Source organism: Zeus faber, assembly GCF_960531495.2.
Source record: "Zeus faber genome assembly, chromosome: 22".
Classification (NCBI taxonomy): domain Eukaryota; kingdom Metazoa; phylum Chordata; class Actinopteri; order Zeiformes; family Zeidae; genus Zeus; species Zeus faber.
Genome location: NC_137209.1, coordinates 20,050,790 through 20,063,883, shown reverse-complemented (window position 1 = coordinate 20,063,883; position 13,094 = coordinate 20,050,790). Strand labels below are relative to the sequence as shown.

Sequence of the window (13,094 nt, the reverse complement as noted above, 5' to 3'; positions counted from 1 at the left end):
TAGATGGATGGGTGGGTGGTGGATGGATACATGATGGATGGATGGATGTATAAATAGATCTATGGGTGGATGGGTGGTGGTGGATGGGTGGCGAGATGGATGGGTGGGTGGATGGATGGATGGATGGATGGATAAATGGATCTATGGGTGGATGGATGGATGGCTGGCTGGCTGGATGGATGGATGGATGGATAGATGGATGGATGGGTGGGTGGATGGATGGATGATGGATAGATAGATAAATAGATAAATAGATCTAATGGTGGATGGGTGGATGGGTGGGTAGATGGATGGATACATGATGGATGGATTGATGGATGGGTGGATGGATGGATTGGTGGGTGGGTGGTGGATGGGTGGCGAGATGGGTGGGTGGATGGATGGATGGATGGATGGATAAATAGATATATGGGTAGATGGATGGATGGATAAATAGATAAATTTGGATGGATGGATACATGATGGGTGGATGATGGATAGATGGATGGATGATGGATAGATAGATGGATGGATAGATGGATAGATGGATGATGGATGGATGGGTGGGTGGTGGATGGGTGGCTGGGTGGGTGGATGGATGGATACATGATGGATGGATGATGGATGGATGGATGGATGGATACATGATGGATGGATGATGGATGATGGATGGATGGATGGGTGGGTGGATGGATGGATGGGTGGGTGGGTGGATGGATGGATGGATAGATAGTAGGGGGCGTGTTCAGGGAGACACGGCTTCAGCACAACATTCCAACCTGGAAGTCACTCCAGCGTAAACGTTTCGCACATGATGACGCGGTCGACGCGGTGGGCGTGGTTTCAGCGTCTTCAGCGGCCCCGCCCCCAGCGGCTCAGGGCCACGCAACAGAGGGAGCTGCCCCCCCCCCCACGATTTTGAAACCAAATTTTATATACCCGGCAGGTTGTTTTTTTTTGAATCGTTCAAATTTGTGCGGGTGGTTAAAAACACGGTGTTCTGCGGCGTGGCAAACTCAGAACGCATTTATTTCGACTCTCCGGGGACTTGAATGTTTTTGAAAAGCTCGGGCAGGGAGGGCGCTGGAGCTCGTCGGGACGCTTTTGTCAGGGACGGCGGCGGCGGCCATTAAATGTCCGTCTGGGGAAAAGGTCAAAAACCTCCATGAAAATCAAGACAGGGCGCTTTATTGGTGCCTTTGTTCTGATAAGAACGGCGTTTGCCATGGGATGGATCCTGCACAGGGGCAGAAGGAAGAGGCTGTTTCCTTTTCAAAAAAAACCCGTCAGGATTTGTCCAGAATTAAGTCGCGCTAATTCGATTTGACCGCGGATCGATCGAGTCAATCCACGTTTGGGGTTTTTTTTTCGGCGTGTTCCATTACCGCTCCGCATGCTAATTTATTTAATTTTTATTCTTTTTTTTAACAGCTCTCTGAAGAGAATTTCAATCCGAACTGTTCGTTTTGGAGCTACTCGCGGCGGAGCATGAGCGGCTTCTGGTCCACGCAGGACTGCCGCCTCCTGGGAACCAACCGCACCCACACCACCTGCTCCTGCACCCACCTCACCAACTTCGCCGTCCTCATGGCGCACGTGGACGTCAAGGTAGGGCCCGGATAATTTTTTCTTTTTTATTTTTTATTTTTTTCGGGGCGGGGGTTCGTTTTGGTGTTTCCTGCTTCAAGGTGGTGCGTCGTGCACGGACCTGGAAGCAGAATGGAATGGAGTGGATTGAATGGGTTGGTTCCCCAAGACCCTCATGACCTTGGAATGGTTGAAAAAGCAAGAAGGTCCTTGAAGGTCCTGATGTCCTCCTTCACACGTTCATCTGCTGACACAGGAAAAATAGGCAATAATAATAATAAAGTAATAAGAAAGAGCAGAACAAATGGCAATATGCAATAACCCTAATATTTGGTGAAACAATACAAACCGAAAATATAAACTACAGGAAGAAAGGAAAAAAATGTACAATAAACCGAAAACGCACCAATATAAATATGCCGACGTAAAAACACGTATTAAAAAATGAACAAACACAACAAAGTATCCTAAAAATAGAGGCGTCATTGACCAAGAAGCGAAGAAGGTTCTTGAACGTGTTCCCAGGATGTTTACTCCTGATGGTCTTGATGGTGGTTCCATCTGTTCTTTGTGTGGGAGGTAGGATTTAAAGCCTTATCTAATATCTTTTTTTTTTTTTTTTTTCTGCGATGACTCACTTTGGCTCATTTGGAAGATCCGGCTCTTTTTTTATTTTATTTTCTTTTATTTTTTTATTTTTTTATTTTTTTGTTTCGAAACAGATTGGTTCCATTGAACCCACTCTTCGATTGTTTGACTCAGTCGGGGGCCTCGTCTTCCTCGACCGGAAGACGAGGGTAAACAGGATGCCGGGGAAAAATAAATAATTGACCGTCGCGGTTTGAAATGGAATTCTGGAAACGCGTTGAATCTGGGCTTTAAGGAACAGCGGATCCTCCTACTTTCCAGTCGTTCTGTTTAATTTGTTGTGTGGAAAATACACAATGAACTGTGTGGCCGTAGCTGGGGGTTTAGATTAATGGGTAACCATGGTAACCAAGCCTATTGTTTCTCGGCTGCCGGCGGGCGGTGCTTTCATTGCATGAATGAAACATGGATAATAACACTATTCGTCCTAACTGTTTATTTCTTTTTTAACTGGCCTAGTTGTGTAATTGTTAATTTTGTCTTCCGTGGCGGTTATCGCTATAAATTGGGTTTTTTTTCTCAGTCCCGACGCGAGTCTTTCCAACTTTCAGTGTGGTTTCTGTTTGTTTTGCTGTGTGTTCATGTGTGTACTTCGGTCTTCATTGGGTTTTTTTCCCCTAAATGAAGAAAATATGGGGTTTGGAAGGATCGGCATTTACAACTCTGAATTGGCGTTTTACGACATTCCCGCGCCGAAGGTTGATCTGTGGCCCATTTGCATCGTGGGAAAAGAATTGGTGAGAATTGGTGTGGAATTTCGCTGTATGACAACAACCATTGCGACGTTACTCCCGACTCACGACTCATTAAAAAAAAACGATGTTGTTCACCACGAGCGAGTCGTTTGCGAGTCGCGCATCACTGTTCACAAGGGCCGGTTCACGCAACGCGCCGCCGTGCGGTCCTGTCTGGAGACTTTTGTGACATTTTGGAGAAATAACTTGTCTAATATTGGGCCAGTAATCATCTCTCCAAAAAATGTCAGACAAATGTGATGGCTAAGTGAGGGATTGGGCTTCTTACAATCGGGACGCACTCGTCCATGTCTGAAGAAATGGACGTCCAGAGCTGAGTTGGGATTTGGGAAAATAAAATGGATTTTTTTTCATTTATTGCATGCTGTCAAGGCTGGTTTCGATAATATGAATTAAACTGACTTTTTCTTTATTGTTGGGAGAACAAACGCAAAAGTTGTAGCTCCCAACTAGCCAAGTAGGCCTTCCCAGTGGCGTAACATGATGGTGAGAGGCCCCGGTGCAAATTATGATTTTGGACCCCCCGTCCCCACGCACACACACACACACACACACACAGGCCCCAGGCCTCTAGCCATTTTGTCACTCTAGGCAATCTTCCAAAGAGGGTTAGTAATAAGGGGTTAGTAATAAGGGGTAAGTAATAAGGGGTAAGTAATAAGGGGTAAGTGAGTGTCTGAGAAAGTGGCCCTGCTATGCACGTTGCTTCTTTTGTTGCGTTCAATTAGAAAAGTGGTAAAATAAAACGGCTTCCATCTAAAATAAATGTAAGCTGATTTTTTTATTTGGAGGGAGGCACAGCGGAGCGCAGTTGGGGGGGGCGCCCCATCGCCCGCACGCCGATGGGATGGGCCCCTCGGGGCCCCGCTGTAGCTGAACCGTTGGTACCAGGTACCTAGGTTCTCCTGCCTGCAGAAGGAGCTGCACTCCAAACAGGATAAGTGCAATTACCAACATTAAGATAATAACTCAAAATAATAATTCATAGTTTTATATAAACTTTTCAAAACATTCACTCTCTCATTATAATAATGTATTACTATGGATTTACCAAAAGTACCCTGTGCATGGAATTGCACTTTGTATATTCTGTATGTTTCTATGTATTTGGCTATTTTTCTTCTATTGTTTTGTCTATTTCTGTATAATCTGATATTTTTTTTCTGTTATTATATTTTTCACACCTGTCACGCTTTCTATTACGCTGCTTGTCTGTTAGAAACGTAGCGATCCTCACCCGGACAAATTCCTCATGTATGAAAAACTGTCGGAGAGAACCGATTCCTCCTGCTCGCTGTGAAATCAGAACAGCGGCGCGTTGTTTACGCCGAGGGACGGCGGCGCCGGTCTGACGGCTCCGTTTCCCGTCGAGGGGAAAGAGCGGGGATGACGCGCGCGCGATGGAGGAGAGGACGGAAAGTAAATAAAATAAAAAAAGCACGGCACGAGGTGGAAGCGCTGACCTTGAACATGCAGCGTGACGCCTTTATTGGTCGACGAAACGGCGTTGTTCCAAAATGTGAGGTTGCCCAACGTCTGGATGTATGTTTCCCATCCTGGACGCTTTGTGCGCGCTCCTTCAGGCGAGATCCCTGAAGGAGCGCTTCACGTCCGCCCGCTCCGCGAGCGGTTGAAACGCAAACTTTCTTCCGGCTGCCTCGGGTCAGCTCAGCTTCCAGCGTTTAACAGGGCTTATGTGTTTTCTCGTGGGGTGAGGTGGTGGTGGTGGTGGTGGTGGGGGGGACACGGTAGCACTTTGAAAAACCGCCCCCAAAATCATCAGATCCACCCCTGCTTAGAAGTCGCAAAAGCTAAGTCAAGTCGAATACTATGGGAGGCCAGACGCTTGTTTGCCCTCGGCCACGAAACCACCAGGACTAGTAGCTGCTAAATCTCTACTTTTATTTATTTTTCTTTCCAGACACCGCCTTCGCCTATCAGTCTCCCTCTCTCCGTCTCTCTCTCTCTCTCTCTCTCTCTCTCTCTCTCTCTCTCTCTCGCTCTCTCTATCCCTCTGTCTCGCCCAGTTTTCCTCGAGACTCTTTCCACAAACTCATTGTCGTTGAGTTTGACCGAGGTCTTGCGTTGCTTTGGACGATCCAGCGGCCCCGGCACCCCTGGTCCTCCGGATTGCCGCGTCGCTTCGGGACCTGCCGAGCTGCCGCCGCCCGCCGTGGCCGTGGCTAAGCCCTTAAGCACGGAGGCCTTCGCCGAATAAAGGAAGGGTGGAAAGTTCCAGGAGGGGATACTCCCGAGGGGACACTCAAACCCCCCGAGCCGCCGGCCAAGGCTGCGGCCGAGCCCATGAGCGCCGAGCCAACTGCAGGACAGGGAATAGAGAGAGCGCAATTAGTGACACTGGACAATTAGCGCCAAATGGCGAACCCTAGAGCAAGCCAAACCTGACCACTCGTGCTCTACGAGGCTCCTAGTAAAGGACTTCATGGGTCTACCGAAACCCGATTATCAGAGGCCGCACAGGGGCCCGTAGGGTTTCAGGTCCACATTTCTATTCCGGTCGGGTGGCATCCTATCGCCTCGGGCGCCGGGTCTGTGCTTCATTAAGTGCAATGTTCCCGAGTGAATCTGAGAGGGGCCCTTATCAGCCCCTCTAGGGATGAATTTCACGGTTCCAGTCGAGTTTGGAATTTGAATTTTGGGACCGGTGAAGACCCCGACTCCGCACAGAGGGCTCTCGCAACAGCGGCCGTTTGGTCGCTGAATTGTCCGTCCCTGCTCGGTCAAACTAAAATAGAACCACTTTGGCGGGCCGCAAGCCACGACGGTCGTGGGTTGGCGATTAATGTCTCGACGGCGTGGAGAGCGGTGCCTCCTAAACTGAGAGACCTGACTGAAGTGCCTGTCTTGAGGGCTTGTAACCCTGAGGTGTCCGTGCCCTGACTGGGATCGATTCAGCCACGCGGTGAACCCCCTGCCGCCGTCTTCTCATACCTCTTAACCCTGCGTTCCCACGAATGGGGTCCGCTCCCCCAGCCACACCCCCCCCCAGTCTATTATTTGACCATGTTGAGCACGTGGGGGAGAAAGTTGATGTTTGGAAGGCGCCACTAAACGGCCGTTGGTCATGCAAACCGCCCGAGCAGAGGGCACAAACTGAAAGGAGGGAGAGCGGGAGGGAGAGATTCATAAATCAAAACGGGGCCCGTGTGTTCCTCGTGTCTCCATGGCAACAAAACATGCCCGCGCTCTCGCCGCATTGTTATTACTCATTACCCCCCTGAGCAATAGATTACTTTCTAACCTTGTTGATTTCCCGGTGCCATCGCAGAAAACAGATAGGCGGGCTGTAATTACACTTCTCCCTCCGAGGACGGGGCCTCGCTATCGCATCGCGGCCATCTTCCATCTTGTCGCTTTTTTGGGGGGACACAAGTTTGGAATAGCCATCGTGTTTTTAGTCGAAGATGCCGATGCCGATGCAGTGATGTCATGGATCCCGCCTCTTAATCTGTGGAAGAGATTTGAAGGTTCAAGTTTCGGCAAAGGGTGCGCCACAACCCCGAAAACGTCACCGCTGGCGTTTGGCGGCCTGCGATTGCCGCTTTGCCAGACCGTCTACGAGCGGGACGTAAACCCCGCCGCGTCGCGCTGATTTATCACGCCCGCGTTCCGGAGCCGTAATTGCCGTGCCCTACTCTGCGTCGACATCTTCCGAGACACGGCTTGGATTGACAACCTTTTTACGACGCCTTAAAAAGGCCGCAATCCCCAAAGCTCTTAGGGAAGCATTAGGAGAGCAATGCGCTTGACATGCTGCGGAATAGCGTAGAGGTTTTGACGATCGCTCGCGGTGGAGTTGAACCCTCCGTAATTCCAACCCCTTTTTTGAAGGACAAGCACAACAGTCCCGGAAAGGTTCAGCTTAAGCCGCCGCCCCACCCGCTAACTCCTGGCGCTGGCTCCCGTATTCTCGAGGAACCTTTCGAAACCGTGGCCCCCGCTCTTCATTCCGTGAGAAGCAGACAGTGGGCATGCTCATGTAGGCCTGCAGGAGGAAAATCGTGCATTTCTCTCACGGACTTTGAATAATTAAAGTCATTCAACGAAACCTTTGTGAACTTCCCATAAATATTCTCTCGGAGACGCGGCGAGTAGAACGCCGATCGATCACCTTTGTTTTTGCCTTTTGAGCGAAGTGTATTTCCAAGCCGTCGAACCTCCGACTATATTACGGGAAAGATAAGGTTGTTATTCAAGGATCTTAACTGTGTGTGTGTGTGTGTGTGTGGAATGACTCAATAGTGACTCCACACACACACACCTGCACACACATTCAGGCATCCATCAACACCAGAACCCAGTCAGACGGCTCCTGTCAGCAACCGCGCGTTATGGTCGAAAACAATTGAGACGCCAAAAGGGTTCAAGTGCGGTGCCCATTGTCTGTCTCTCCTCTTTATCACCATGTATACATACATGGGAGCAGACGTGTCGCCTACGCTGACTGTGCTTGTTTCGCTCCATAAGGAAACGGAGTACAATATAAATAACCTACATCTACAACCTACAATAAAAGCCCACTGTGGCGCAGCGATCACGCCGAGGTCGGCACCATCGGAACGCGGGCGCCCCATCACAGGTGCGCTGTGGGCACCGCCCACGGTGACGACGGCGCCCTGGCGGCTCAGCCAGATAAGCGCGCGTACTGTAACAAAATGAAATCGCTCACTGATGATTTCTTTTTTGTTTGTTTTTATTTTTCTGGGTGCAGCGTTGGCGGCGCCCCCCGAGACGGCGCCACCACGCGGCCGCCCGTGCAACCTACAGGAAGTGCTGCTTCCTAGGGTGTGCGCCCTGTGTGTTTGGGGTATGGATCAGGAGGATCATTTTTTCCAATCCCAGCCGAAGAGGAAGCCGCTGTCAGCCATGCGAAACAACTTGAACCCTGCGTTGCCGTTGGCCCCGAACGCGATACGGCCCCACTTTATGATTTATCTCGCTTTCGCGAAACGCTTCCAAGCGTTGGTTTGCGGAAGCGGCGGAGTCGGGGTGTGACTGCTGCACCTTGACGCGACATTGCTAAAGAGCTCTGTGGTAATTCCGACCCGGGGCTGTTGTTGTGGAATCGCTGCCTGCGCGATTATGGGGCGTTGGAGACCTATTGACAAGCCGCAGCGGCTGCCAAGTAAATTCCTTTCCCACTCCACTCTCAACTGGATATTTGAAAGGAGAGGATTTAGCTCCATCACGATTTCCCAAAAAGGTGGTGACAACTAATTCCGAACTTGTTTGGGCAGACTGACATTTCTGCCCGGGAGCCTTTCTTTTTTTTTTTTTTTTTTTTTTTTTTTTAACGTTTGAAATGTGAAATCAGAAGGACTCGACAGTTTTGTAAACACCTAATTTGATCCAAAAGGTTTCACTTTGCCACTACCCTGTAAATCACCGAAATAATAAAAAAAAAGTCTCACAAACCCCTAAAACTGTGATTATTCTTATTATTATTATTATTATTATTATTATGCCGTACTAATAGTTAGTGATGCAAGGCTTGCAAACGATCGAAATCCGAAAATCCTTGAAATGACTGGATCTGGAGTCACTCCAGCAAACGAGGGAGTCCAAGGGGGAGAAAAAGGGGTGAAGGCATTTGACATATTTCACATTGAATATGAGTGATTAATCCTCAACGCTCCAACAAAAGAACGTTATTGACAGGATGAAATGATTCCTCCGAGAATTCCATTCACAACTCGGCGCCGAACTGACTCCTCCGACCCTGGCGGTACAAAAAAAACAAAACGAACCAAAACAAACCGGGAGGCGAAACCCGGAACGGCGCTTTTTTTGCCGAGCCAAGAAACAGAGTCTTCCAAAAAGTGCCTCCCTCGCCTCTTCATCTCGACTCGTGGTTCTCGCCCTCAGTGAGAGGCTTGTTGGGATCCACACGGAGCTGCTGTTCTGCGTTAGGGATTCGCGCCGCCTCGCACTTTTGATCGAGCGTCACCAAAAAAGCCCCGGTTTCCACCATTCAAGTGGAATGTCGAGGATTTTATAGCGTCCCGCGAGCACGGCGGCTGAGAACCACCTCCCGCAGATGCCTCCACGGCGCGGCTCGTGTTTCACAGGGGCCAGTTTGAAACTTCCAGTTTTGACGCTCCCTGATCGCTGAAGCCCACCCACGTTTCCCACGGCAGACGCCCCTTATCGAACCGTCTCCTTTGAATCTCGCTCTGTCATCTGAGGAGAGGGCCCCGGGGCCATTGTGAAAGTAGCTCTTTTTTTTTTTTTTTTTTTTAACTACAAGCCTGAGCTAAAGGAAGAAAGAGAAAAGAGGGGAAAAAAAAAAAAAGGAAGGGAAGACGTGCCTTGGGTTCCGCCCACAGGCTACGACTTAGGGGCTTCGGCTGCCTGTCAGGTATTGAGGTATCGCTCCACGACGGGTGAAAAGTACTCAATCACAGTTCCCCTTCAAAGGACACCCCGGCTTTCTGGGGGGGAGATTTGCCCACCCGGATTCAGACCGGTGAAGGTTGCTACCAACTCCGTGCCGCTGTGTCCCGCTACCAAGACAGGGAGCGTGGCGTACGGCCGCAAAAGGGACGGTTTTGACGCGTTAAGTCCGAAAGCCCCGAGCGTCTCTTTGAGAAGAGGACTTTTCTTTTCGTCAGCGGTGCCTCACATTGGCGGCAGACGCTTGAGGGGCCATCCATTGATTGTCTAGCAGGACATCTCCAGCTGCTTTCACGGCTGATTCCTTCAAAGAAATACCGCGCGGCCCTAATTTTTGACGTGCACGCCAAGGTTCTGCCGAACTTCAACCGGATGAAGTTGACGTTTGTCCCCTCGTGTTCGGAGGAAAACCCTGGTGCTTTGCTCAACCCCAACCCAATTTTTCCGCCGTGCGGGAGTCGTTGCGACGGGCGTCGGAGTCTCGTAAATGTGGACGATCAACGGCAGAACGGGGCGATTGGGACGACGTTCGTCAGCGACTGCCATTGCCCCCCGAGGCGGCTGGGGCTGACGCAACGCCGGCTCCGCTCCCGGGCTTCCAATTTGAATCGCTCGGGGTGGAGAAGGAGGCCATCATCGCCCTCACCATCTCCACCCTGGTCTCCCTCGGGCGGAAGCCTCGGCGTGCACGTCCCACATCGGTGCCGCGCGGTTTGTCCGGGACTCTAATCCAATCAAGCCCCAAAACTACAACTCTCCAGAGAGAGAGAGAGATGCTCCACTTTTTGGGGGGCGGCTCGTGAGTCAAAGGTAGTTCGGAAGGGGGCCGCGTTTTTAGCCGTACCTGCCGCGAAGACGGGAGCAGCGATCCCTATCGCAGGGGGGGAATCAAACGGCCGAGTCCCGGCCCCCCCGGGGAGGACCCCCCGCGGAGCCAGGTGTTGGCAACGGGACGCCGGGCGCTTCTGTCCCGTCGTCCGAGGGCTCCTCTCATCTCAGAACCTTATTTCATAGTCATTACGTCTCGGACAACACGCCGCACGTGTGCTGAATGTGAACTCTCCCGTCGGCTCGTCCAAAGCCTCCCGGGCTGACTCCCACCCCCTTGTATGTAACCAATTTGCAGCATCCCCCCGACTGCCCCCCCCCCGCTCCTCGTCCCCCGCTGCACGTTGTAAATCCTCCGCCGTGCTCGGAGGTGAACTCGCCGCCCGACTCCGAGCGGCGGGGCCGGCCCCCGATCCTCCATATTTCACGAGTCAAAGCCCTTCTCCGGAGGCGTACTGGGCGGATTCATGCATTTTAATTGGATTGCTTTCATGGCCCCATGCTACCAGTGCTTCTTTGAGGAGTAAGGGAGTCGTGCTCGCTTCCCCTCTCATCCAAGTCGCCCCCTCGGCCATTTCTAAGAACCCGTTAAGCTTTGGACGGAGGTGTTTTTTTTTTGTTTGTTTTTTTTAATTTTCCTTTCGTGTTGATTAGGCGCCTGTGATGCGCCGTCAGGTCGGGACGGCTCGGACGGACGGACGCGTCGGAGCCGGGGGCCGGGGCGCGGCGGCCCCCCCGCCGGCTCCCCCTCCAAGCGTCCGGGTGGAAAGAGCCCCTTTTCCGTGGGGGGGGGGGGGGGGGGGGCGAGCCGATCTCCCGAGGCGTCCATCGAGAATGAAAGCTGTGTGTGTTTAAGAAATAACACGGGGGGGAAAAAAGAAGCGGGAGGGGGGAGGAAGCTGGCGGAGGAGAGAGAGATTGGAAGACAAATCGAATGTGCCCGAGTGCGGCGCGCTCCGGTAAGTAACGGGAAACGCCGCGCAACTCCGCGGCCGCCCCCCCCTCCCGGCCGCCCCCTCCGCGGCTGCCCCCCCGCGACACACCGACCGAATTTCAGAGCAAATTACTTCCGCCCGCGACACCCCCCCCGCCCCCCGACCTGTACAGGTTGCTGTTTTTTTTCGCCGTGGAGACTTGTCAGCGCGGGGTTAGGCGGCGGGCGGCGGGCGGATGACATAATTTGCCGCCGAGCCCCAGCCAGGGGAAGAAAACGGCAAACGGCCGAGACACGGGCGTCTTGCGGCGCCTCCGCCGACCGCAGAAGAACAAAGAACTCACTGTGTAGTAAATCCATCACCCAGGTGTGGGTAAAGCTCCCTGTCCTCCTCTCCCTCCCTCTCCCTCTCTCCCCGAAACCAGCCCTCGCCCGTTGAAGGTGAGATTGTGATTGATATGGCCTGCAGCCACTGCACAGCTCGCTAGCCACAAGAGACCTCAAGGTCCCCGCACAATATGCTGCAGCGAGCACCACCCACCGCATCAATGGACTGCAAGGGGGCGCAAACACACACTGGCGTGCACGTGCGCGCGCGCACACACACACACACACACACACGCACGCCTATTGCGTGTAGCTCACAAGCGCAAACATCAACATCTGTGTCCACCCACCCACTGTCTGGGCGTCCTTATGATGAAGAGGGATCTAAATCAGCCTCGTTTTCATGCAGAGACATAAGCGCCCGCGCGCACACACACACAAACATACATTTAGTAACCCTCCCACCATATATACACAGCGCCTCATCGGGCCGGGAAATCAAAACCCCATCTCCGTCTCTTCTCCCCCGGCTCGCCGAACCCCCGCTTAATGATCGCCCGCACCCCCCTCCCTCCCACCCACCCGCGAGCATTGCATCGCTGACGCCAGCCGAGCCGCTGCCGGAAAAAAATCAAGCCTTTCCCTTCCCGCGTGACACCACGCTCCCCGGTTAGGAGCCCTCGTTCGCCACCGTGCCGTAATCAACGGGTGGGGAAGAAAAGGGGATGGGTGGAGGAGATGGGGGTAGTGGGGTCTGCTGCTTGTGTATGTACTGGCCTTCCTCTCTCTCTCTCTCTCTCTCTCTCTCTCTCTCTCTCTGCACCCGCAGGAAATACTGCTGACTGCAATCAAAAATGTGATTCAAAGAGATATGTATGGAATGCAGTTTCATGTCATACTGTGTTGTTTCGCTGACAACACGCAACATTATTACATGGACGTGAGTTTGTGTTCCGCGGTGCGCTGACGTGTACTGTATGTATGTATGTACTGTATGTATGTACCGTACTTCCTCAAATTGTGACCGGGGTCTTTTATTTACCTCGACTGCAGATGTTCCCGGGCCTTTATTGGAAGCAGGCTTATATTAGATGAAGGCGTTTATATTGAATTCCCTCTGTTTAATAAGTATATTTGATCATGTTTTAGTATGAATTTTAGATCAAACTCCCGTCCGGGTGCCATGCCGTGCAAACACGTGTGTGGCGAAAAGAGATTAAAAGTCCCTTAAAGTCGTACTTGTGGTGTTAGGCGACGGGGGAATTGCAGTCTTTTCGGAGTTGGCCTCGAAACGCACCGCTTCCTGCTTGGAGCGCTGCAGAGCGAGAGCGCCAGGGCGGGGCGTTCATCTCAATAAGCCATCTGCGATCTGCTAGGCAGTAGTAGGGAATGGAGTAAATTCAATACACCGAACAATGAAAACACACCGTCTTTATTTGCTTTGTTTGGAACAGAGCCGCAGCTCCGGTCCGTTTTTCCTGTATTTGAGGCTTTTATTATTTTGTGTAAAGACGGCGGCTCAGCAGGTGGAGCGGGTCGTCTAGCAATCGGAGGATTGCCGGTTCGATCCCCGGCTCCTCCTGGTAGCCTGCTGATGTGACCTTGAGCAGGACACCGAACCC

General features: G+C 51.9%; 1 protein-coding gene across 1 annotated transcript in view; it reads left to right on the top strand.

The window, feature by feature from the left end:
- LOC307246827 (adhesion G protein-coupled receptor L3) overlaps positions 1–13,094 on the top strand; it is a 183,541-nt gene that overhangs the window by 120,053 nt on the left and 50,394 nt on the right. The window contains exon 11 of the mRNA XM_080022853.1: positions 1,411–1,587. Coding sequence (XP_079878979.1) covers positions 1,411–1,587 — 177 coding nt within the window. The remainder of the gene's footprint in view (positions 1–1,410; positions 1,588–13,094) is intronic.